General features: G+C 36.3%; 1 protein-coding gene across 2 annotated transcripts in view; it reads left to right on the top strand.

The window, feature by feature from the left end:
- The window catches only part of CCDC40 (coiled-coil domain containing 40), a 120,593-nt gene extending 95,545 nt beyond the window's left edge, over nucleotides 1–25,048 (top strand). For both annotated transcript variants that reach the window (XM_001380200.4, XM_007482905.3), the window contains exons 18-20: nucleotides 3,408–3,596; nucleotides 18,616–18,774; nucleotides 23,881–25,048. In XM_001380200.4, coding sequence (XP_001380237.3) covers nucleotides 3,408–3,596; nucleotides 18,616–18,774; nucleotides 23,881–24,129 — 597 coding nt within the window. In that variant the 3' untranslated portion in view covers nucleotides 24,130–25,048. The remainder of the gene's footprint in view (nucleotides 1–3,407; nucleotides 3,597–18,615; nucleotides 18,775–23,880) is intronic.
- Nucleotides 25,049–27,596: the final 2,548 nt, after the last annotated feature.

Raw genomic sequence — 27,596 nt, 5'->3', positions numbered from 1 at the left:
CAGAGGTTATTTTCCTTGGTGAAGAAGAGAGAAGCAAAATAAGAAATGAAAAATAAATATTACAAATGATAAATAAATCCATCCAAAGCAATAGTCTTATCACTTAGATGGCACATGGATGGACCATTTCCCTTTTCCTTCCCTTCCCATTCTTCCTTTCCCTTGTATTCCTTTGTGTTCCCTTCCCTTCCCTTCTCTTCCCAGGCCTGGATTTAGGAAGAACTGCATTCAGATTTGGCCTTGAGCACATGTGACTCTTGGAAAGTCATTTAACCTCTGTCTTTCTCAGTTTCCTCAACTGTAAGATAGAGGTAATAACCACAAATGCCCTTCAGAATTGTTGTAAGAATCAAATAAGATAATATTGGCAAAGGGCTTAGCACAATGCCTAGCCCATAGTACGTGGTTAATAAATGCTTATTTCCTTCACAATTTTGTCACTCAAAAAGCTTTTATACCCACATATATGTGTATACATATGTGTTTATTGTTTAGATATCCTGAGGCTAAGCCAGTATATCTCCCATCTCTGTGCCTCTGTGCTGGCTGTCCCTCATGCTTATAATCTACTTTACCTTTCTCTGTTTATAATCCCTAGTTTCCTTCAAGATTCAGCTCAAGTGTCGCTTTGTACATGAAGTCTCTACTGCTCTTCCCTCGTCCCTTCTTCTGATTTTATTTTCACCTAAATTACCTTGTTTTTATTTTGTCTGTATGTATACGTTGTCTCACTCATTAGAATGCATACTTCCTAAAGGCAGGCTGTTTCACTTTTGTCTTCCCAGTGTCAGTGCTAAATAAAATAGCTAGCACATATTAGGTGCTAAATAAATGTTTGATTATTGATTAGCCTTTTCACTTCCCTAATATAGCAAAGAAAACACCTTTTTGTTGTCCTTAGATTTTTACTTCCCAGATTCAGTTTATACTGAGCTCTAACATTATTCTATAACATTATACTATACTCATATTCATCCTCTATTACATATTGCACTTTTCTTTTCTGCATGTATCTTTTTTTCACCCTTACATTCTGTCTTAGAATCAATACTGTGTATTGGTTGCAGGGCAAAATGGCAATAAGGGCTAGGCAGTAGGAGTTATATACTTATACATATCTTTTAAAAATCTACATTGATAAGAAACACATTCTAGACATAAGTGAACTCCCTGTTTATCCACATTGTTCTCATCAAACAATTTCCATTTTTCATTAAATCACATTAGAAAATTATTGGCTATTCTGCTTTTGGCTGGAACCTCCAGTGCCTGAATAGCTGACATCTCTAGTTACATGCCTCTGTGGCAAGCTTATGATCTTTTTCCTGATCATTTTTTCATTTGCTTCCTCTTTCTACCTAGGTAGCCTATAGTATACTCCAATAGTTGTCCATTTCACATATACTACTGAATAAATTCTCCATTTTCTCTAGAGTCAAATGCAAACTCTGGCATTGTCCTTAATCTCATTCCAAACTATCTCTTTTTTTTTTTTAATAACTTTTGCCTTCTGTTTTAGAATTGATGATATTGGTTTCAAGACAGAAGAATGCTAAGGGCTAGGGATTGGGGTTAAGTGAATTGCCCAGGGTCACATAGCTAGGAAGTGGCTGCCAATATACTAGGTCACTTAGCTGCCCCAGGCATTTGTTTTTGAAGCTACAGGTTTATTGAAAAAGCAAAAAACAAAACAAAACAAATCTTACTACTTGCTTTTCCTTGGATTTTGTCTTCTGGGATCTTCTGTAGGTTTCAATTTCTTACCCAAATTTAATAGGTGTCAGTCATACTTTTCAGGTTTCTTCTGGCACTTTCATGGATCACCAGAAGGGAGTAGTTACCATCTGTTTTGATAAATTACTTGAGTTTCTCTGTTGTGTCTTAGAGACATGTCCTGGGAAGACAAACAGATTTCTCTTTGGTTCTTGTTATCAGGTCAACAAGTTGCTAAGGTCAGTCCTCCCGTGGAAAAGATCACCACCCATCCCTTCTTCACTTCTTCTGACTTTCCCTGAAAATCTTTCATTTCAGTGGTTTCCATTTAATAACACCACAACAGCAATAACTAATATTTATGTAGTTCTGACTATATGCCAGGCACTGTACTATACTAATAACTTTATAATTATTATATTGTTTGATCATCACAGCAAGCCTGGAACTCGGGCAAACAGAAGTTAAGTAACTTTCCCAAGTGTCTGAGACCAGAATTGAACTAAAGGTTTCATGATTCCTTGTGTTCTATCACTGTGCCACCTAGCTGCCTTATTTAGTGGTTTAGTGGCAAAGTCCAACAGTTGTCAAGGAGGATTACTTCACACTAAAAATCCTTCAGTAGCACTTTAAGCAGCAAATAATCGCCAAATGTGAGTATATTAAATTACCGTGGGGTTCACAACATATTTTTGTTGTTATTGTGGAAAGAACAAAAAAATTAGGAATCACTGTTTTGTCTGATAGCCTCTGGGCCTTAAAGGAAAAGCAGCTGCTTCTTTTTTCAGAGCATCTGGGGTCCTACTTTTTTTTGAGAGCTTCAGATTTGTTTTTTAATTCTAAATGTACCCTTATCCTTTTTTCCCTCTTCCTTCCCTACCTTCCCTTCCTTTTGGGTAACATCCTTTCATTCTCCCACTTTCTGGCATGGATCTGGTATGACATAACTTCAGACCCATTTTCCATTACACCTTCACTCCCAAATTGAAATCTCCCTTCTGTGTGTATGTGTGTAGTTTTTTGTGTTTGTTTGTTTTTTTTAACAATTCATTGTTCCTGATCATCTGGAGTGTGGAAAGATATTCAAAACCCTTTAACTTCTCTCCTAGGAAAGAGACAAGCTTATACTTGAAATCTTTTCAGGACAAAGTGGAGCTGTGGGGGAGCTCCATCCTATGCCTCTGGCAGAGGTAGGAGAAGGAGGGACAGGATGAGGCTGAGCCTTATAGCAGGGAGTCTCAGCCATTTTCAACTACTGGCTATTGGCAGATTTGTTGGGAGGAGAGTATTATAGGGGTTATCAGACTACATGGCTCCAAAGGGAGAAGCTAGTATAGACTTTACTCATTATTCTTAGTGGGGTGAAAGGAGGTTGAATTTAGGATATCTTTAGGATGAACTGACTTTTCTGGTTTTCTTACTTCAGCTATTTTTATTGAAAGTCCTGGTTTGTATCTGTTTCTCTTCAAGTTACTAATTAACATATTTTCTTCTTCATAAATTTTTTTGTGTGTTTTTTACATAAGAAAAAATATACATTATCCTAAAGAGTATGGTTTAATATTAAGTTAAACTGGAAAGTGACAAGCTCGGGCTGCTATAACTGTGGAACTTAGTACCGTGTATATTTTACCTGGCTCTACCTAATTATATGATGTTTAGAAATCCAAGTTAACACTCTTTATATTCCTCAGGTAAAACATGCACAACTGAAGAAGCAGCAAGAGAAAATGATTCGAGAAATGGAAGCTGCCATCACTCATAGAGATACCTTTGTGACTCGGGGAGAAGGTCAAAGCAAAATTGACAAGAAACTACTTACCAGAACCCACTTTCACCACCAACAAATGGAACTTAGGAGGAAAATCAGGGATATTCAAAAGGTAGGGAAGCAATGCAACTTGAGGAACAGAGATAACTTTAAAATAGTATTTTTTATTTTAAATGGCATGGATTCAGTGTCCTCTGCTTAAGACCTACTTGTGGATGCTTCATTGTGGCATGAAGGTAACTGAGTAGTGGAAGTCCTGGCTAGTCCCACCAAACTGAAAAGGTTTCAAGTATGGGCCTGATGCAAACTATGTCTCTGGTCTTATGAGCAGTATAGCTAAGCTTGATGAGCCCTGTTATTACAAGTTTGATCATTTTGTTTTGAATTTTGATTTTTGTTTTTTTGGCAGTTTGGTTTTATTTTTATTTAACTGGTCATGAATCCATTTAATAAGAAATGGATGAGTTGCATCCTATATCACTGGAGAGAAATAACAGACAAATCCAATTATGTATCTTTTGAAATTTTGAAATGTTTACTCAAGATCCAGGATTATTCTGAGAAGAATTATTTGTATAAAGTTCAATTTCTTTTGTAAAAGAAATTCTTAGAGATAAGAAAGATTGTAATAATAGTAGCTAACATTTTAAGATTTGCAAAGTATTTTACATATGTTATCTCATCTGATTCTCACAATAATCCATAAGGTAGATATTATTATTATTATTATTATTATATCCATCAAATTGTCAAAAATAAGCAAAAGTGCTCAAGGTGTGTGGGAAAGTTATTTTCATTCATTATTGATTTAGTTGCAAACTAGTATAATCTTTTTAGAAAATAATCTGTCAAGATAAAACGAAAGTTTAAAAAGTATCAGCAGTCATGAATCTCATTTAAATGTAATTCCATTAAAGTAATCATAGTCATTAATTCCACTACTAAGAATTGTTGTTTAAACCTGAAATTTATTAGTTTATTGTGTAAAAGAAAGAAGGTATGACTTGCTCTTGACCAAAATCTGGAAGGTTTACAACAAGAGAAGTACAGGAACCATACAAGCCAAAACACAAAAAAACACAAAACACAAGCTTGGGTGGACCCATCACAAATCCTGGCTGTGGTAACCCTCAACAAGAATGATTGGGTAGATTTAGGATTTGGGGGAACCCAAAATACCTTGTAGCCATCTCTAGAATTCTTGGAGAGTTACTAAAGCCAGGCAACATTCTGGATGTTGCCTTTAATCACATATGGTTGGATTTAAACAATCTAATAAGTTTTATGAATGATATAATAATTTCCCCTATAATTTCCTCCTCTTGGAGTTTCCCAAACCCACCATTCTCATATTAGAGAAATCACAATTGTAGAAATAAAAAGCTAGATTAAAGTATCAAAGGGAATGAATTAAAACAGCCTGAATTATGGAAGTGTTCTCCTTACTATCCATGTTTTTTAAAGCTTGATATAATTCATTTAAGCAGAGGTCAGCTAGGTGATAAGCTTTTCCCAATGTCAGTGGGACTGTAAAGATTAAAATTTAGGGAAACTGAGGCAGGTAGAAATTAGTTTCTCTCTGCAAGGAATATCATATTTTAGAGGTTTATTAAAGGTTGAGAATTTAAGAATATACAAGTAAGAAAAGGCACGTGCTAGGTGGGCCATGAGGCCTACCCGAAATTTCACTCACATCATGAGATGCCTCTGTTTGCCAGCGGAGACAGGAAGTAAAGAGCCCCAAAAGCCTTTGCAATCAGGTTAAATACCCCCTCTTGTTCTCAACCCAGGTGAGGTTACAAAGCATTCTGGGGAAGTGGAGCAAGGGCTTCTGGGGATTGAAGTCCAGAGTTCAAATCCATTTTTACAGGACCAACTGAAATAAATTTCAGGGGTTATAGGTCAGGGGGCATAAACTAAAACTAATATATTGTGACCCATCGGTATCTCAAAAAAATAAAATCCCTTGTTTTTCTTCAATATCATAAAAATTGAACATAGTTAAATAGGTTCATAGTCTTATAACATGCCTTAAGGAAACAAACCTCATTAAACAGACTTGATAGGTAAACTAGATCAGATTACAGATTAAACTACATTAGCAGGTTCACAATTTAGGAGGGGAGATTTACATAACATCAGAGAAATCCTTTTTCATAGAGGTGTTGTTGAATCATTTCAATGGTGTCCAGCTCTTCATGACTCCATTTGGGGTTTCCTTGGCAAAGATACTGGAGTGATTTGCCATTTCCTTCTCTAGCTCATTTTACAGATGAGGAAATGGAGGCAAATAGAGTTAAGTGACTTGCAAAGGGTCACACTGCTAGTAAGTATCTGAAGCTGGATTTGAACTCAAGTCTTCCTGACTCCAGGAACTGACTCCAGGATTCTACTCTATTCACTGTATCGTCTAGCTGCCTCTTCTACAGTTAGCTCTAAGGTAATAACTAAATCATTTTGGATGTTTAGATGAAACTCTTTTTTGGCTTCTACCTAACCAGCCAAAACAGTTAACATTAAGTCAGGTTTGGTGAGGTGAGGTTAAAAAAACAGAAATATAAACAGAAAATTTTTAATTAACCAAAAAATTGCAGAAGGAATGACCCTGATTCCCAAACAATTGCAAACATAAACTCTATGAAACAAACTAACAAAGAGTCAAAGTAATACAATAACCATCAGCATTAAATATTATAATATCAAATTTCCTTATAACCCATTCCCATGTCCTCTTAATCAGCACTTTTCATCTTGAATCCCAGAAGTCCCATGCAGTCATCTTTTCCTTGGAAAATTATTCCTTGGAAATTTTGGAACACATCTACTTCTCAGAATAGGTTTGAAAGGGAATCCTCTTAGCAGATCCTCTGCTCTGATTTCAAGTCACTTGCAGAGATTCCCTGTGTAATTCAGTTAAAATCTGCCACAAATAAGTCTCAATACAATTTAATACAACCTTCTAAATTTAGTTTTCTTATACCTACTTCATATGGTGAAACCCAACTCAGAACTTACAGAACTAATTCTATTAACAACAGAGCTATAAGAACATCAAATTAGAACTTCTGGTCAAGATGGCAGCTTAGAGAAAGCTAAAGTTCGGAGCTCCAGAAACCATTCCTTACCAATCTCAAACGCAATGCTCCTAGGGCATCAGAATTCAAAACAAACGGCAGAATAGTCCCCGGAAACACTCCTCCTGGACCTGGATCAAAAGGTACGGCCCCCCCAAGAGTCGGAACCTGAGATCACTCGGATCTAAGGGGAAGGCAAAGGGAAGGTCCCAGGACTCATCCCCCCCAACCCAGAGTGCTGAGTCCGAGGCAGCAGCAGGAACCTCAGGGCAGGCAGGGGGGCCTTGGGAGCCGGCTGTTCTGAGGGCCACCCCCTGAAAACTATCTGAGCCAGTCTCGAGGGCACCCAGACAGCAGGGAGGCAGAGAGACGGGGGGAGCCTGTAACCCCCTGACCAGAACCTTCCATCTGGGTCTCACTGAAGGTCGCTGCCTGAGGGCATACTCAGTCTGAGGTTAATCCTATCACCAGCCCTCAGAGCTCTAGGAAGCCACGGCACCTCCCCCCTCAGAGTGCAGGGTCCTCTGAAACAACAGTAACCCTCAGGGCTGGCAAAAGGGCCTCAGAGCTGAAGGCCGAATCCTGAAAACAACCTGACCCAGTCTAGGGGGCACCCAGACAACAGGGAAACAGATCCTTCCATCTGAGTCTCACTGAAGGTCCTTGCCTAAGGGCATACTCAGTCTGAGGTTAATCCTATCACCAGCCCACAGAGCTCCCTGGAGCCGCGGCCCCTTTCCCCTCAGAGTGCTGGCTCTTCCAGCCCGCTGAGGCACAGAAACAAGGGCCAAGCCATAGAAGGGACAATCTGCCTAGGGCTAAAACCTCTGAACACCAGACAGAGATAAGAAAAGCTAATCTTCCCCACTCAGATAGAGATGGCAAACTCCACAGAAGAACAAAAGCCCCCAAATTCCAAAAAAAAAAAAAAAAAAAAAAACAAGAAGGGGGCGACTTTGGACACATTTTATGGAGCAAAAATACAAAACAGACGAGATAGAAGAGGAAACACAAGCAAATGCTCCGAAACCTTCCAAAGGAAATGGAAACTCTCCACAAACCCATGAAGAATTTGAATCAGAAATAATCAAAAAGATGGAAGCCTTCTGGGAGGAAAAATAGGAAAAAATGCAAAAGAAATTCACGCATCTACAAAACCAATTTGACCAAACTGAAAAGGAAAACCAGGCTTTAAAGCAAGAACTAATAAAGCAAAGCCAAAAGACCAAGAAATTAGAAGAGAACATAAAATATCTCACTGACAAGGTGACAGATTTGGAAAATAGAGGGAGAAGAGATAATTTAAGAATAATTGGACTTCCAGAAAAGCCAGAAATAAACACCAAACTCGACATCGTAATACAAGATATAATTAAAGAAAATTGCCCAGATTCTAGAACAAGGGGGCAATACAGCCACTGACAGAGCTCACAGAACACCCTCTACACTAAACCCCCAAAAGACAACTCCCAGGAATGTAATTGCCAAATTCCAAAGCTCTCAAACAAAAGAAAAAATCCTACAAGAAGCCAGAAAAAGACAATTTATATATAAAGGAATGCCAATCAGGGTCACACAAGACCTTGCAATTTCTACTCTGAATTATCGTAAGGCATGAAACATGATCTTCAGAAAGGCAAGAGAGCTGGGTCTTCAACCAAGAATCAGCTATCCAGCAAAACTGACTATATACTTCCAAGGGAAAGTATGGGCATTCAACAAAATAGAAGATTTCCAAGTTTTTGCAAAGAAAAGACCAGAGCTCTGTGGAAAGTTCGACACCGAAAAACAAAGAGCATGGAATACCTGAAAAGGTAACTATGAAGGAAAGGGAAAAGGAGAAAAATGTTATCTTCTTCTTTTACTCAAACTCTCTTCTATAAGGACTACATTTATATCAATCTATGTATACTAACATGTGGGGAAAATGTAATGTGTAAATAGGGGGAAAAGAAAGACCAAATAGAATAATCTTTCTCACACAAAGATTCACATGGGAAGGGGAGGGGAAGGAAACTCCTATAAGAAGGAGAGGAAGAGAATTTTTACTTAAACCTTAATCTCAGGAAAATCAACTCTGAGAGGGAAAAACACCCAGATCCATTGGGATCTTGAATTCTATCTTACCCAACAAGGGTAGGGAGAAGGGAAAACCAAGGGGGGGGGGGAAGAGGGAAAACAAAAGGAGAGGGAAAGAGAGGGGGGAGGGGGAGGGAATAAAAAGGAAGGGACTAAAAAAGGAAACATATCAAGGGAGGGGACAAGGGGGACTGATTTAAAGTAAATCACTGGACTAAAAGGTAGAGCTGAAGAAGAAAAGGTTAGAATTAGGGAAGGATATCATAATGCCAGGGAATCCACAAATGACAGTCATAACTTTGAACATGAATGAGATGAACTCACCCATAAAATTTAGATGAATAGCAGAATGGATTAGAATCCAAAACCCTACCATATGTTGTCTTTAAGTAACACAGATGAGGCAGATTGATATCCACAAGGTCAGAATTAAAGGATGGAGTAAGACCTTCTGGGCCTCAACTGACAGAAAGAAGGCAGGAGTGGTAATCATGATATCTGATAAAGCCAAAGCAAAAATAGACCTGATCAAAAGGGATAGGGAAGGTAATTATATTTTGTTAAAAGGGACTTTAGATAATGAGGAAATATCACTAATCAACATGTATGCACCAAATAATATAGCACCCAAATTTCTAATGGAGAAACTAGGAGAATTGAAGGAAGAAATAGACAGTAAAACCATATTAGTGGGAGACTTAAACCAACCATTATCAAAGTTAGATAAATCAAATCAAAAAATAAATAAGAAAGAGGTAAAAGAAGTGAATGAAATCTTGGAAAAATTAGAATTAATAGACATATGGAGAAAAATAAATAGGGATAAAAAGGAATACACCTTCTTCTCAGCACCACATGGCACATTCACAAAGATTGACCATATATTAGGTCACAGAAACATGGCATACAAATGCAGAAAAGCAGATATAATAAATGCAGCTTTTTCAGATCACAAGGCAATAAAATAATGATCAATAAGGGTACATGGAAAACCAAATCAAAAACTAATAGGAAATTAAACAATATGATACTCCAAAATCATTTAGTTAGAGAAGAAATCATAGAAACAATTAACAATTTCATCGAGGAAAATGACAATGGCGAGACATCCTTTCAAACCTTTTGGGATACAGCCAAAGCGGTAATCAGAGGTAAATTCATATCCCTGAGTGCATATATTAACAAACTAGGGAGAGGAGAGATCAATCAATTGGAAATGCAAATAAAAAAACTCAAAAGCGATCAAATTAAAAACCCCCAGCAGAAAACCAAACTAGAAATCATAAAAATTAAGGGAGAAATTAATAAAATAGAAAGTGATAGAACTATTGATTTAATAAATAAGACTAGAAGCTGGTACTTTGAAAAAACAAACAAAATAGACAAAGTACTGGTCAATCTAATTAAAAAAAGGAAGGAAGAAAAGCAAATTAACAGCATCAAAGATGAAAAGGGGGACATCACCTCAGATGAAGAGGAAATTAAGGCAATCATTAAAAATTACTTTTTCCAATTATATGACAATAAATACACCAATTTAAGTGATATGGATGAATATATACAAAAATACAAACTGTCTAGACTAACAGAAGAAGAAATAGAATTCTTAAATAATCCCATATCAAAAAATGAAATCCAACAAGCCATCAAAGAACTTCCTAAGAAAAAATCCCCAGGGCCTGATGGATTCACCAGTGAATTCTATCAAACATTCAAAAAACAGTTAATCCCAATACTATACAAACTATTTGACATAATAAGCAAAGAGGGAGTTCTACCAAACTCCTTTCATGACACAAACATGGTACTGATTCCAAAACCAGGCAGGTCAAAAACAGAGAAAGAAAACTATAGACCAATCTCCCTAATGAATATAGATGCAAAAATCTTCTGCTAGACCAAGATGGAGAATTTTAAAATTCAGAATAGGATACTAGCAAAAAGACTCCAGCAAGTGATCAGAAGGGTCATCCACCATGATCAAGTAGGATTTATACCAGGGATGCAGGGCTGGTTCAATATTAGGAAAACCATCCACATAATTGACCACATCAACAAGCAAACCAACAAGAACCACATGATTATCTCAGTAGACGCAGAAAAAGCATTTGATAAAATACAACACCCATTCCTATTAAAAACACTAGAAAGCATAGGAATAGAAGGGTCATTCCTAAAAATAATAAACAGTATCTATCTAAAACCATCAACTAATATCATCTGCAATGGGGGTAAACTAGATGCATTCCCAATAAGATCAGGAGTGAAACAAGGATGCCCATTATCACCTCTATTATTTGACATTGTACTAGAAACACTAGCTGTAGCAATTAGAGAAGAAAAAGAAATTGAAGGCATCAAAATAGGCAAGGAGGAGACCAAGTTATCACTCTTTACAGATGACATGATGGTCTACTTAAAGAATCCTAGAGATTCAACCAAAAAGCTAATTGAAATAATCAACAACTTTAACAAAGTTGCAGGATACAAAATAAACCCACATAAGTCATCAGCTTTTCTATATATCTCCAACACAGCTGAGCAGCAAAAACTAGAAATAGAAATCCCATTCAAAATCACCTTAGACAAAATAAAATACCTAGGAATCTACCTCCTGAGACAAACACAGGAACTATATGAACACAACTACAAAACACTCTCCACACAACTAAAACTAGACTTGAGCAATTGGAAAAACATTAACTGCTCATGGATAAGACGAACCAATATAATAAAAATGACCATCCTACCCAAACTTATTTATCTATTTAGTTCCATACCCATTGAACTCCCAAAATATTTCTTTACTGATTTAGAACAAACCATAACAAAATTCATCTGGAATAACAAAAGATCAAGGATATCCAGGGAAATAATGAAAAAAAAAAAACACATATGATGGGGGCCTTGCAGTCCCAGACCTTAAGCTATATTACAAAGCAGCAGTCATCAAAACAATTTGGTACTGGCTAAGAGACAGAAAGGAAGATCAGTAGAATAGACTGGGGGAAAGCGACCTCAGCAAGACAGTGGGACAAAAATCCACCATTCAATAAAAACTGCTGGGAAAACTGGAAGACAGTGTGGGAGAGATTAGGTTTGGATCAACACCTCACACCCTACACCAAGATAAACTCAGAATGGGTGAATGACTTAAACATAAAGAAGGAAACCATAATAGTATACATGTCAGACCTTTGGGAGGGCAAAGACTTTAAAACCAAGCAAGACATAGAAAGAATCACAAAATGTAAAATAAATAATTTTGACTACATCAAATTAAAAAGCTTTTGCACAAACAAAACCAATGTAACTAAAATCAGAAGGGAAACAACAAATCGGGAAAAAATCTTCATAGAAACCTCTGACAAAGGTTTAATTACTCAAATTTATAAAGAGCTAAATCAATTGTACAAAAAATCAAGCCGTTCTCCAATTGCTAAATGGGCAAGGGACATGGATAGGTAGTTCTCAGATAAAGAAATCAAAACTATAATAAGCACATGAAGAAGTGTTCTAAATCTCTTATAATCAGAGAGATGCAAATCAAAACAACTCTGAGGTATCACCTCACACCTAGCAGACTGGCTAGCATGATAGCAAAGGAAAGTAATGAATGCTGGAGGAGATGTGGCAAAGTAGGGACATTAATTCATTGCTGGTGGACTTGTGAACTGATCCAACCATTGTGGAGGGCAATTTGGAACTATGCCCAAAGGGCGACAAAAGAATGTCTACCCTTTGATCCAGCCATAGCACTGCTGGGTCTGTACCCCAAAGAGATAATGGACAAAAAGACTTGTACAAAAATATTCATAGCTGCGCTCTTTGTGGTGGCCAAAAACTGGAAAACGAGGGGATGCCCATCAATTGGGGAACGGCTGAGCAAATTGTGGTATATGTTGGTGATGGAATACTATTGTGCTCAAAGGAATAATAAAGTGGAGGAGTTCCATGGAGACTGGAACAACCTCCAGGAAGTGATGCAGAGCGAGAGGAGCAGAACCAGGAGAACATTGTACACAGAAACTAATACACTGTGGTATAATCGAACGTAATGGACTTCTCCATAAGTGGCGGTGTAATGTCCCTGAACAATCTGCAGGGATCCAGCAGAAAAAACACCATTCATAAGCAGAGGATAAACTGTGGGAGTAGAAACACCGAGGAAAAGCAACTGCCTGAATACAGCGGTTGAGGGGACATGACAGAGGAGAGACTCTAAAGGAAACCCTAATGCAAATATTAACAACATAGCAATGGGTTCGAATCAAGAACACATGTAATACCCAGTGGAATCACGCGTCGGTTACAGGGGGTGGGAGGGAGGAAAAGAAAATGATCTATGTCTTTAATGAATAATACTTGGAAATTATCAAATAAAATATTATAAAATTAAAAAAAGATAAGAAAAGAAAACCACTGGCTGTCATCAGAGCCCTCCATCTTAGAAAGAGCTGGGCATGTCAAGGCAAGCTCACATTCAAAGAAATGTCCTTAGATATATATACCAATGGGCAATGGATAGAGCACCAGAGGACCTGGGTTCAGATATGACCTCAGACATTTCCTGGCTGTGTCACCCTGAGCAAATCATTTAACCTCAATTGCCTAGTCCTTACTGCTCTTCTGCTTTGGAATTAATACTTAGTATGGATCCTCACAGAAATAAGTGCTATTTAAAAAATAATAAAAAGGATAATTTGGATAATAATTGGATAATAAAAAATAATAATAATAAAAAGGATATAAAAATAAAAAATAATAAAAAAAGAACATCAAATTAAAAACCCATAATATGGAGGCAGCTGGGTAGCTCAGTGGATAGAAAGTCAGACCCAGAGATAGGAGGTCCTGGGTTCAAATCTGACCTTGGACACTTCCTAGCTGTGTGACCCTGGGCAAGTCACTTGACCCCCATTGCCTAGCCCTTACCACTCTTCTGCTTTAGAACCAATAGACAGTATTGATTCTAAGATGGAAGGTAAGGGTTTAAGAAAAACAAACCCATAATATACCTGGAAGTTTGAGGAACTTATTCTTTCTATCTTTATTTTAACCCATACCTGATATTTTAGATCATAACAATGTCATCAAGTTTCATGATAAGATAAAGATATTGCAAATTATGATTCAGATAATAGTTTTATTAGGACAAATTGCATTTTGTCTAGTCATATAAAAAAGTATTGTTGGGCATTTTGTGATATATCCCATTTTGCACAGAAATACTCTTGTTTTGGTGAGAAAGTAGTAGGTTTTAAAAATGTAGTGGCCTAATAAATTTTGGATAAAGCTTACACAATACTTAATTTCAATTATCTATAAACTGATTTTGCTTTCATGAATCACTACTTTGTGCCATTGGAGTACAGATTCTCAAACTTTAATATGCATTAGCATATTTACTTTAATTTTACTGCCTGTACCAGCTCTCTCCCTGCTTTAATACATCTTGCATTCAGCCACTAAAGTGATTTTCCTAAATGCAGGTCTCATCATGACATCCCCCTACTGAATAAACTCTAATAGCTTCCTATTGTCTCCAAGATTAAATATAAAATTTTGTTTGGCATTCAAAGACCTTTAGAACCTAGTCCTGTGTTGGCAAACCTATGGTACATATGCAGGGCTGCTCCCCTTCCCCCCTCCATCAAGCCCCAGGACATTTTTTTTGCATGCTCCACCCCTCTGCCTAGCTGCCCAATGCAAGCACTTCCTCTCTCTGCTGTCCAGGGTAATGAAGGAGGCTCACAGTTTGGTCATGTGATCTCAAAAATATTTGCCCACAATGCGCCTAGAGTCATTCATCTGACTGTACCAAGTCTCCCCTACCAGCCATTTTCTAGACCACTCTCACTCTTGACTTTCTTTGCTTTTGAACAGCAGGTACTGCTGGGAAATGGTGCAGAGCCATGAAGATTTGATCCACTGTCGATCTATGCTGTTTAACTTCAGCCTAACTAGTTGGGGATTTTAAGCATTTTTATCCATCTCTCATAAACTTCCTATACAATTTCTCATGTCAATTATTCCAAAACTTTCTTTTATTAAACTTCTTAGCCCCCCAACTACCTTTATCCTGAAGAGGTAACTTCACCTCCTATTTTACACAGAAAATAGAGACCATTTATTATGAGTTCCTTTAAATTCTCTCATCTTTATTGCACCATAGATCTGTTCCTGAATCTATATTGCTTTCCCTATTCCTTTTCTTCCAATATCTTTTTTATTTTTTCTTCTTCTATAAAACCAGGCTTTCTACAACTCTGCCCTAGGTTCCATCCCTTCCCACTTCTTCAAAGACATTACTTCTTCCTGCCTCCAGAACTAGTGCTCTATGCATTGCACCACCTAGTTGCTCCCATCTTAGTTCCTTACTGCCTACTGAATAAAATGAAAATTTATCTGTTTATTATTCAAAGCCCCCCAAAGCAAACACCAATCTACCTCTTCAGCCTTATCTTTTATTAATTCTTTCTCCATGCTCTACACTCCAGCCAAAATGGATAGCTGTCCTTTGAACATACATTACAATTACTCAACCCTCTTTCCTAGCTCATGTCCTTGCCTATGCTTGAAATGCTATCTCTGCATATTTTTTTCTTTCTTGGAAAACCCTTTCCTTCTGTCTTAGAATTAATATTAATATTGGTTCTAAAACAGAAGAACAATAAGGGCTAAGACAATGGGAGTTAAGTGATTGGCCCAGGGTCACACAGCTAGGAAGTGTCTGTGACCAGATTTTAACCCAGAACTTCCCATCTCCAAGCCTGATGCTCTAGACAATGAGCCACCTACCTGCCCCCACCTTTTTTTCTCCTCCTTATTCTTTGAAGTCCTTCTCAAATGCTGCTACTTTCTCCTGTTCTCCCAGTTAATCATGGCTCTTCCTCCTTCAAACTCATAGCCCTTTATTTAACAAGTCTTTAATATTAATTATTATGCATTAAGCATTTATTTAGTGCCTATTATGTGCTAGGCACTATCCTAAGTCCTGGGAGAAGGAAGGTCAGACAGTCTCTGCTTTCAGAAGTTATCTATGTTTATGTCTCATTCTCTTCCTAGTTTGTAGATTCCATGAGGATAGAGTGGTGTCTTAACAATAATGACATCTATAGAGTACTTTAAGATTTGTAGAGTACTTCATAGTATTTCATTTAATCCTCACAACAACCTTATAAGGTAAGATCTAAAGGTAGGGGGCAGCTGGATGGCTTAGTGGATAAAGAGCCAGGCCTGGAGAGAGGAGGTCCTGAGTTCAAATATGGCCTCAGACACCCTTTCTAGCTATGTGACCTCATGTATCCCCAACTGCCTTGCCCTTACTATTCTTCTGCCTTGGAATCAATATTGATTCTAAGACAGAAGGGAAGGGTTTATTTTAAAAAAAATTAAAGGTAACATTAGTCCATTTTAAAGTGAAGAAATTGAATGTATTTAAGTAACTTGCCCAAAATCATATAACTAATTTTAAAGGTAGGATTTAAGCCCAGAATAACACCAAATTCTATACTCTGTCTTTTACATCACTCTTTTCTAATTATATCTCCTCTAGCAACTAATCCTTTGGAAACATGTTGAATTAATTGAATGACGAGTGTATAGTGGTTTCCTATGTCAAGGCCATACTCCTCTTGGTTTTCAAGGCCTCTTCCATGATCTAATCTACTCTGTCCATCCCACCCTGTCTCTCATTTCTCTATGACAGTACTCTATCAAGTCAATCCAGTTCTCTTACTATCTCTTACTATACATGTCATATTGCTGCCATAATGCTTTTACCAAGATAATTGACAACCTAAGAAATACAGCCGATTATTGCATTATTCCCATTTTACAAATTCGGAAACAGACTCAGAATAAAAGAAGTGATTTGTTAAGTGCCACATAGATAGGATTTGGGTCTCTATAGCTTATTTTCTACTTCCTTAAGCTGTTTACTACTTCATTATGCTGTTCCCTGCACAGATATGTCTACCATCCATCAGTATTCTATTCAAATAGAAATGGGGCCACTGAACTTCACATACAGTTCCCTTTAATCAGGGGTCCCCAAACTACAACCCATTGGCCACATGCAACCCCCTGAGGCCATTTATTTGGCCCCCACCTTACTTCCAGAAGGGGCACCTCTTTCATTGGTGGTCAGTGAGAGGAGCAATGTATGTGGTGACGCCGCAAAGCAAGGTGTCACTCACGTACAGTACTACTTCCAGTGACATAATCCTTTGTATGGCGCCTTGTTCTAAGAGTAACTGAATGAGAATGAGGCACTGCACAAAGGATTATGTGGTTGCACAATGGAAGATGTCAGCATGGTGAGTAGCGATCTGGGGGAGGGGATTCCGCACTGTGTATACTGCTGCCTGGTATAGTGGTGGCAGTGATGGACCTGTGCAAGGTGTGTCAGGCCCATGACAGCCAGCGCTGCAGCCTCCACTATCCCAGACAGTGGTATGCAGATTTGTTCATAGCTTTTTTTTTATAGTCTGGCCCTCTAACGGTCTGAGGAGCAATGAACTGGCCCCCTGTGTAAAAAGTTTGGGGACCCCTGCTCTTAAGCCACATGTTGACTTAGAAAACCATATATTGGGACAGCTAGGTGGCTCAGTGAATAGAGAGAACCAGGCCTGGAGTCAAGAGGACCTGGATTCTAATTTGGCTACAGATACTTCCTACCTATGTGACCCTGGACAAGTCACTTAACAATCCCTACCTAGCCCTTACCACTCTTCTGCCTTAGAACCAACATTTAGTATCAGTTCTAAGAGGGAAAGTAAGAGTTATTTTTTAAAAAGAAAACTATATATTAACATAATCCCTGTTCTATTGTATTTTTAAATTTTATTAAATGTTTCCCAGTTACATTTTAATCTGGTTTGGACACACTCACAAAGTACTGTGCTGGGCCATAAATATTTAGTCTGTAACAAAAGTCACTGAGACAGAGCTCCAAGCATAAATTAACTGGGTCCAAGACCTTCCTCACAACCAAAGACTTCTATCCTCAGGGCCTTAGGAGTTTTATAGCATTTGGAAGGTTACCAGAAATAGAATGGAGTGGCATAATTCCATGATTGGTTATCTTCAGAAGCTAAGTATGTACATCAATCATAAGCACTTCATCAGCAGGATTTTTCACAGGTTGTCAATTACTAATATCCTTACTAATGCCCTGTCCATAAGACTTTCCACAAGTTATCAGGCATCAGGTCACTTCAACTGAGGTCCACCACCTTCTACTCCAGCAGAAGCTTTCAGAAGAAATCAAACGTGGCGTTTGGTCAGCAGCATCCTAAGGAATAAGGAATTTATGGGCAAAAGGAAAGGTCAATATGAAGCAGTGACGATGATGAGGGGTGTTGTTGATACAATCACAGGGTTAATGTAATTCTCACTAATGGACAGTCATAGGATTTTGTCTTATACTCTACAAATGATATCACTAATACATAGTGTACCTATCAATCTTAATTCTATCCAGTCTAACATCAATCATTTAACCTCACTGAAATCACCATGAACTGAATAAATACTTATTAAACGGAGTAGAGGTATCAAAATTGTTTTCACAGTTGTGACTCAGTGAAGGTCATTTGTTTTGACAACTCTGTCTTAAGGTACAGCTCAAGTCCTTGAAGAAGCTTTCTCCAACTCTCAGCCTACATGGATCTCTTTTCTTTGAAGTTTCTATTGCATTTAGAGTTGACACTACATAGATTAATATTATATTTGTTCTCTCATTGTTTCATTTCTTACTTTTGTCTCCCTGGGAGCAAGGACTGCCTTATACATCCTTTGTATCTCTTTTAATTCCTAGAATTATATATTCTCATCAAGGCCCTCACATGCTATGTCAGACACATAATACGTATTTAAAATTTGATCAATTATATAACTTTCCTATAATTGACAGGAGCTAATGGATTACCTTTGTTCATAGTTTTCATCCAATAATTCATTTTCTTTCCGTAGTTCACTGAAGATTGCAACCAAAGCATCTCTGAAATGGAGGAAACTCAAAAATGCCTAAGTGACGCTCTTGTAGAAAAGCAGGAAAAGCTTTCCAACCTGGAAAAAGAGACTGACCTACTTGAAAATTCTATCAGTCAGCTCACACAACTTAAGAGACAGGTAAATAAATTCTTTTATTCATCCAAATAGAGTAACACAGGTCATGAGAGCCTAAAACAAATCCCACTATGGTGAGAGCACAAATCCTGTTTTTCAAGCTATTGCTGTTACCAGGCACTATATTTCTATAAGCTTTTATTGGATGAGAACATCTTACCAGATAAATTGGGGCTACTGACTAATGGCAATTAGAGTGAGGACCTGCATGTAACTTCTAAGAATTTTACAAAAAGAAGAGTTTACAAAAAGCATCAGTTTCTCCCATTTATTTTAATTCCTTCATGTGGCAAAAAAAAAAAAAGACCTCTCCAAGTGAGTAATTATGTGATAACTCAGTGCCCACTGAGTTAGGAAAGGAAAAAGAAAAAAATTCACAAGAAGATTTGTATTTTCCAATTGAGCTGACTGAAGCAAAAGGAAGGCTAGAGATGTCAGGAAGTGTCACAGTCCTCCAAATATGCACCCCATATTGGGATGGTGATATGGCCGCTACCAAGATCACACAGATCATATACTATAACCAGGTGGGATTTTACTTGGAATTCAGGACTGGTTCAATATTAAGAAAACTAAAATCAGCATAATTGACCCAGCAATAAAACAACAAAATTCATGATACTATATCAATAGATGCAGAAAAAGTTTGTGACTAAATTCAATATCCATTCCTTTTAAAACCACTAGGAAGCATAGGAATAAATGAAGTTTTATCCCAAAATGAAAAGTAGAATCTATCTAAAACCATGAAAAAATATTATCTGTAATGGAAATAAAGTAGAGGCCTTTCTGATAAAATCAGGGGTCAAGCAGCATCAAGCAAGTAATATCCATTACTACTCAATACTGTACTAAAAATGCTGTTATAGCATTAAGATAAAAGGAAATTGAAAGTATAATCATAGGCAGCAAGAAAACAAAATTAACACTTTTTTGCAGATGATATGATTATATTCTTAAGAAAACCCTAGGAGGTCAAGTAAAAAAACTAGTCAAAACTGCAAGATATAAAAAGCACCCACAAATTAGCATTTCTGTATATTACCAATAAAACCCAGAAGGAAGAGATAGAAACATTTTATTTAAAATAACTTAGAAAGTATAAAAAAAGTCTACCTGCCAACAGACACACAAGAATTATATGAACACAATTACAATATACTTTTCACAAAAATATAGATCTTTCATCTAGAAAAACATTAATTGTATATGGGAAGCTAAACCAATATAATAAAAGTAATACTATCTAATTTAATTTCCTTAATTCCATACCAATCAAACTACCAAAGAATTCATTTATAGTGGCAGATAAAATAATAACAAAATTCATCTGTAGGAACAAAAGTTCAAGAATATCAAGGGAATCAATGAAAAAAAATTGGAAGGGGACCTGGAAGTACCAGATTTCACTTTCACTGATAGAGTCACTCTGAACCAACAAAGGTTCCCATCTGACTGATAGTGACTGAGTCTAGCAATAATATACTGTTTCTTAGACTTTAATCCTGATCAGAACTTGCAGAACTCGATCATTTTGCCTTGAATCAAACTATTTTAGAAGTGCTAAAAGCTTATAGTTCCCTAGTGCAACCTGTCCCTCAGATTCTGAAATAATATTAAATACCCCAAGAAAGCACAAGACCAACATAGACTTTCCCTCTTTAAATCAAGGACACACTCAATAAATGGTCTGAAAGAATGAGGGGGAAAAAACCACACCATTAAAATCTATTATGGTGACAGAAATGCTCAAGTCACAAACCAAGATAAAAATGACTCCAAAACATCTGTGGTAAGAAAAGCCTCAAAGAAAAACAGCTCAGGCATAAATCCAACTAGAATTCCCAGAAGATAAAACAAGAGTTTTATAAATGAAATGAGATTGCAAGAAGGAAAAAAGTTAGAAAATAATTGAGAACTATGGAAGAAAGAATTAGAAAGGGAATTAACAGCCTGGCACATGGTGCCCATGCAACAAAACTACCTAAAAATTAGAATAGACCAAATAAAAGCCATTGGTTCCACTGGTCACCTCAAAAAAAAAACAAAACTCAAAATGAAAACTCCCCAACGCATTATAGCCAAAATCTAGAACTCCCAGGTTAAGGGACAACTATTGCAAACAGCTTTAGAAAGAAAGAATTCAAGTACTGAGGAGCCACATTCAGGGTCACACACAATTTAAAAGTCACCACTACAGAGCTTGGAATATAATATTCCAGAAGGCAAAGGACATAGGCTTATAGTCAAGAATAACTTCTAGCAAAACTAAAGATAAATCCTAAAGAGAAAAAAAAGATGGATTTTTAATTAAATGAAGCATTCCTTTTTAAATGACCAAAACTGCAAAGAGATTCTGAAGTTCAAACACAGGAGTTGAGAACATAAAAAAGATAAATATAAATGAATAATCAGAAGGGACTAAACCAGAATGAATTGCTTACATTCAAATATGAGGGAGATGAAGTGTTCCCTATGAACCCTATCATCAAGGATTATAGAGGGAGTCATTAGACAAGCCCTAGGAATAATTCTATTATATCTTATTGGTCTTAATGAAAAGAGACTAGAGGGTCCTACCCCTAGTGGGTTCATGTGAGGGAGTAAAGAAAAAGGAAAGCTAGAAAATTATCTTTAATAATCAGTATGTGGAAGAAGACATCCATACAAACAAGCTAGAGCAGGTTAGGGAAACAACTGACACATGAATCTCACTATCTGCAATGAAGAATACACATAAATATACACCCAAATAGTTGGGTAAAAAAATACATTTCACTCAATAGGAAAACGGATTGGAAAATGGAGAGGAAAAAGGGGGAATTAGAGGGAGTATAAATAATGTATTAGTCCTAGAAAGAACAAACTCTAGGGATGTACAAAAATATTTCTAGTACTTTTTCAGGTGGCAAAGAATGTAAGTCTTGTGGGAGTATCCATGGGGAACGACTGAACAAATTATGGTATATAAATGTGAAGGAATATTATTGTTCTGGAAGAAACTATGAAGGAGGTAGTCTCAGAGAAACCTGAGAAGACTTGAATGAACTGATCCAGAGTAAAGTGAACAGTACTAAAAGAACAATAACAATACATAAAAGACGAACAACTTACAAAGAATTAGGAACTCTGATCTTTGTAAAGACCAACTATGATTCCAGAAGACTAATTATGAAACAAACTACTTAGCTCTTTATAGAGAGATGCAGGGCTCAGAATGAAAAATGAGACATATTTTCTTGTGGACATGTTGGGGAAGAGAGGAGGTGAGGATAGAAAGTGCTGATTGAAAAAATATGATTAAAAATAATTAAAAATCAGGTGGGAAAAAACTGAAAGTGATTTAGAGGACCTCATCCATATCCCTGGTTCTGTGAGGCCATTATGATCCAAAAAGATACTTATCTTTGAATTATATTATTAGAGCTGATTTTAGGGATTAAAAACAAAAAAAAAATTGAGAAGCAACTAAAATTATAGCAGTATTGGAATGATAGCCAATTATTATTGACATGAATCTTCCCAGGGAGCTTTGCCTCTTTATTACATAGGCAACATCAAGAGGATGTTATTCTCCCAATTGAGTATCCAAGGTCCTCAAATGGCAGTGCTAGCAGCACTTTTTTCCCTTGAGAATCCATATTTGAATACTAATTCAGGTAACTAATTAGGTAGAGTAGAACAAATTTTGAATATTCAGAGATCCTAACAAAAGGGGAAAAGACCTTAATTATTAATATATTTATATCTCTATTTTAAAGCAATGTCAATGCATTTTTATTCCCCAGAGGAAGAAAGGTACTTGCAGTTATTAAATTTTCAAGAGCAAGTCTTCATATATAGCATGAGAAAGGTCATAGAAACCACAAACCAGACCATAAAATGAATTACAGAAGTCATAGCTTAACAGGTCAGGTCCTACAGCATTAGAAATAAAATTCTAATTGCCCAATTTTTGATTCCTTGCTGAAAACCTGTCCTCTCTCACCTAACCTCCCCCTTGCTTTAACATTGAACTTCCTTTAAGCTGAGTGTTTCAAACACATAGAAGTTTCCCTTGTTGAATGAACACAACAAATTTCTCCAATTAACAAACTGCAGTTTGTCCTCTTGGGAAAGTTACAATATTTCTCTGCCTTAGGTTGACTGTTTCATTTGATTATTCCAACTCCCTTGGATCATGAAGCTTCACCTTAGTTTGAACCTATTGCTGCTGAATTTTTTACCATAATTTTGCTACTTTCTGATTGATAGCTCTGGACCAGCAGCTTCCTATGACCAAAAGGACACCCCTAGCCTTGGTCAGCTTTTATGAAAATACATGGTCATTAAGAGAATGGGCAAAGAGATAGTCACTAAATCATTACACATTGATACATGCTATTTTAAAAAATTAAAATGTGTTCTTTCCCAATGATTATAGTCAGTTGCTGTTTATGTAAGAAAAATGATATATCGTCATTATGCAGAAATCAGCTTAGTTATCTATTCTTTCTCTTTCCTTATCCCTTCAAAAGTTAATAGACTTGTGAAAATAAGGGTGAAGTCTTCAAGGAAATCTGTAATTTTATTGTTGTGATTTTCCCCCCTCCCCCCACTAATGGAAATTAAAACACTGGTTGTCTTTGAGTGAGGAGCTTTTCTGTATTTAGCAGGCTGATTAGTCCTTAAATTACAAACTTTACTATCACTAGGACACATTAGAAGCCTTTCCAGAGCTCCCATTCTGCTGGCAGAGCCTTGAGAACTCAGCTTCACCACCATACTCCAATGAGATATAAATGGTAGTAGGAAAAGAGGTTGAAACAACAATGGGGGGAAAAACCCTCTTTTCCTTCTTTCTTCTGTCACTTTCTTCACTATGTAATGGATGTAATTGAATCAGCTCTGAACCTGTGGTAAGATTTGTTCCTCTTCTTTTGTTTTATTTAAGACAATACCCACTTGGTTAATTAATCTATGGAAAATTTTAAACATTTATTTGTCTAGAGGTTCCATTTTTCAGTGATCACTCCTTTTGATTACTAAATCTCATCTTTGTCATTTTGCTGGTGTTGTATTTTATTTTTATTTTGCTTCCAATCTAATCTTTCTCTTTTCCTTTCTAAGAATTTTACAGAACTTGTAATGTTTCAGAACCGTGTAAAGTCTCTCCTCATTGCAAAGGAAGGAAAATATGTATGCTTGTTCCGATCTAAACAATCTCTGCAGAATGAAAGGAAGAAACAGGAGGACCGAATGAATATTATATGCAGCATTATTGATCATGTTAACAAAGAATATCCCCATTTCCAAGCAACACTTCAAAAGCTTAACCAGACAATATCAGCCAGGCCACAATTTAGTCTACCTTCTTAGAAGACAGAATGGGCTACGTCTCCTGAAGCTGGCATGTCAAAGAGGAAATCTATTAAATTTTTCACTAATCAGAACCACACTTTAATTGTCACTCTATAAAAAAAGAGTACATTTGCATAGTGAGAACATTTTAAGAAAAATGACCAGGCTAAACAGCAAAATTTTAAAATAAAATACCCCTAAAAAAAGCCTGAGTCAAGTAATCTATGAAATTTTTTATTCCTTTGTTTCCAAATATATATCCCCTAAATATAAACCAAAATTTCCAAGTTGTACAAATTAAAATAAAGGAAATCATAGTTTCATTTATTTGGAGGGTTCTCTATAAGAATGGTACCAAGGAAATGTTACTTAGCCTTCTGTTGTCACAAATTTTAGAAGCTTAGTGCATAAAGAAGAAAGGAATATCTTATGTCTTGACAGCAAAGATATTTTTAAAAAAAAACATATCTTTTGCCTTATCAGTAACTTTCTTTAAAATGTTAGAAAGAATGGAATTTATCCACGTTCTAACTGAGACAATGATTTTTACCCTTTGGGGCCCATAGAACAAAAATCTGAGAAATCCTTTCTTTACACAGATCAAGCTCCCACAACACAAACTAGATGAAATGAAAGAAGTCTGTCACATCAAGCTTGAATGTTAAATTGTAATTAAACTAATAGTGATTATTTAATGAATACAGATGAAAACTAAAATAATACCATAGAAAGTTTTTAATATTGAAATATTTGTTGAATTTTACCACATATTCTGATTCATTTTCTACACCTCAAAAACTATGATGCTTTTCTCCCCTCTCAATTTCTAATTCCCCACTACTCTGAACCTTGTATAGTACAAAAAGAAAATGTTGTAAGATTTTTTTCAGTAAAACCTTTTTCAGTTAGCAAAATAAAAACAAATGTAAAAATTGTCTTTGGGGCTTTGTCATTTTCAGCATGTAAAAAACAGCCAATCAATAAACATTTTTAAATACTATGCTAGGTGCTAGGGATATGATGAGAATAATGATGGCATTTACAGAATACCAGGTATTATGCCAGGTATTGTGCTATGCATTTCACAAATATTTCAATTGATCCTTGCAATAGTCCTGGAAAGCAATTGCTATTTATATCCCTATTTTAGAATTGAGGAAACTGAGGCAGACAGAGATTAAATGACTTACTCAGAGTCATACTGTTTAGAGTCACACAGCTAGTATCTAAGGCTAGGTGTGAACTCTGGTCTTCCTGACCCCCAAACCCAACACTATCAAACTAACACTATCAAACTAACACATAGCACAAAAATAAAATAGTCCCTATCCTCAATTATATAAATGGAGATATGTACATATATAGGTTTATACAATATACTTATTGCACATATGTATATACACTATATGGACACAAAACAAATACAAGATAATGGGGGGGGGCATCAAGAACTACCAGCTGAGTGATCAAGAGGGGCTTCATATAGAAGATAGGTTTTGAGCTTCACCCAAAGAACAAAAGATCAAGAATATCAAAGGAATTAGTGAAAAAATGAAAAAGAAGGTCTAGCAGTACCACATTTTAAACTATCATAAATCAATAATTATCCAAACTAATTCAGGATGCACAGTGGATAGACCCGTCTGGAGTTGGGAAGACCTGGGTTCAAATTTGACCTCAGAGACATCCTAGCTGTGTGACCCTGGGCAAGTAACAACTCCAATTGCCTAGCTTTTGCCATTCTTCTTTCTTGGAGTAGTTACTACAAAGTAAAAGGTTAAAAAAACCAACTATCTGGTACTGGTTAAGAAAAAAGATCAGTGGAACAGAACAAAAGAGTGTGATTATAGTAAAAGATTCTAATAACTGTATTTGACAAAAGTATAGATTCAAGTTTGGGGGATAAAAACACTCTGGTAAAAAATCACTAGGAAAATTAGAAATTATTCTGCCATAAATGAGGCATTTCACACCATGTATCAAGATAAGAATCAAAGATACAGCACTTAGACATAAAGGAAGATATAAGCAAATTAGAAGTATAGGGAACATATTTGTGGAAATGAGAAGAATTAATGAATAATCAAGAGATAGAGAGCATTATAAAATATAAAATGGATAATTTTGATTATATTAAAAGGGTTTAGTCCAAACAAAATGTGGCCAATATTAAAAGGAAAGCAGAAAATTAGGGAAAATTTTTTAATTGTCTGCATCTTAGAGGCTCATATCTACCGGAAAACTTTGTCAAATTTATAAGAATAAGAGCTATCCCCCAAATTATAAGTGGTCAAAAGATATGAATAGACTGCTTTTTGGATGAAAAATCAAAGCCATATATAGACACAAAATGCTGTAAATCACTACTGATAAGAGAAATGCAAATTCAAACAAGTCTAAGATAACATCTTACACATATCAGATTGGCTAAAATGATAAAAGGGTGAAATAATTAATGTTGGATGCGATGTATAAAAATGGGAACACTAGTACATTGTTGGTAGAACTATGAACTGATTCAACCATTTGGGAGAGCAATTTGTAATTAAGTCCAGAAAGGTATAAAACTGTGTTTACCCTTTGACCCAATAATATTACTGTTGGATCTGTTTTCCAAGGAAATCAAGGGAAAAGAAAAAAAATCCATATGTTCCAAAATATTTATAGCAGCTCTCCAAACCACTAGACAGCAAGAGGATGTCCATCAATTAAGGAATGCTGAACAAGTTGTAGTATGATTGTGTGGAATATTACTACACCATAAGAAATAATGATCAGGGAGGCAGCTGGATGGCTCAGTAGATTGAGAGCCAGGCCTAGAGATGGGAAGTCCTTGGTTCAAATCTATCCTCATATATTTCCTAGCTGTGCCATTCTGAGCTAGTCACTTAATCATTATTACCTAGCCCTTACCATAAGAAAAAGAATGAGCAAGTGAATTTCAGAAAAACTTGGGAAAACCTACATGAATAATTAAAAGTAAAATGAGTAGAACCAAGAGAACATTATATGCTGCTACAGAATTAATATTTGAAGAATTACTTGTGAATGTCTACTTCCAGAGAAAGAACTGACAAATAGAAACATAAAAGACATACTTTATATACCTAATGTTTTGTCAGTTGATGCTTTTTATGGTGCAGGGAAGGAAAGGAAGGAATAAGGTGCCTAGAAATTAAATTTTTACAGTATAAAGAAATTTTTTAAAACCTTGGGAGAAATGGAATGCCCTGCATGAGGCACATTAAAGCTAAAAGTTTGCCTTTATCACAGAGTGCATAAAATGTGTAAATGGGAAAAGATAGTTTGCAACCAAATTTTGAAGTACTTTAAATGCCAAATGGAAGAATTTATATCTGATCTTAGAGATAATAAGGAACAAGAAAATGACTAGGTTAGATATTGGCTTTAGTCAAATCACTTTGGCAGCAGTTTGGGGGATTGATTAGAAAAGGGAACTTTTAGGGGGAAAAAATTGGTTTTTT

The sequence above is a fragment of the Monodelphis domestica genome, chromosome 2, assembly GCF_027887165.1.
Source record: "Monodelphis domestica isolate mMonDom1 chromosome 2, mMonDom1.pri, whole genome shotgun sequence".
Lineage (NCBI taxonomy): Eukaryota > Metazoa > Chordata > Mammalia > Didelphimorphia > Didelphidae > Monodelphis > Monodelphis domestica.
The sequence above is the reverse complement of the archived record's forward strand: the minus strand, read 5'-3'. Positions and strand labels throughout refer to the sequence as shown.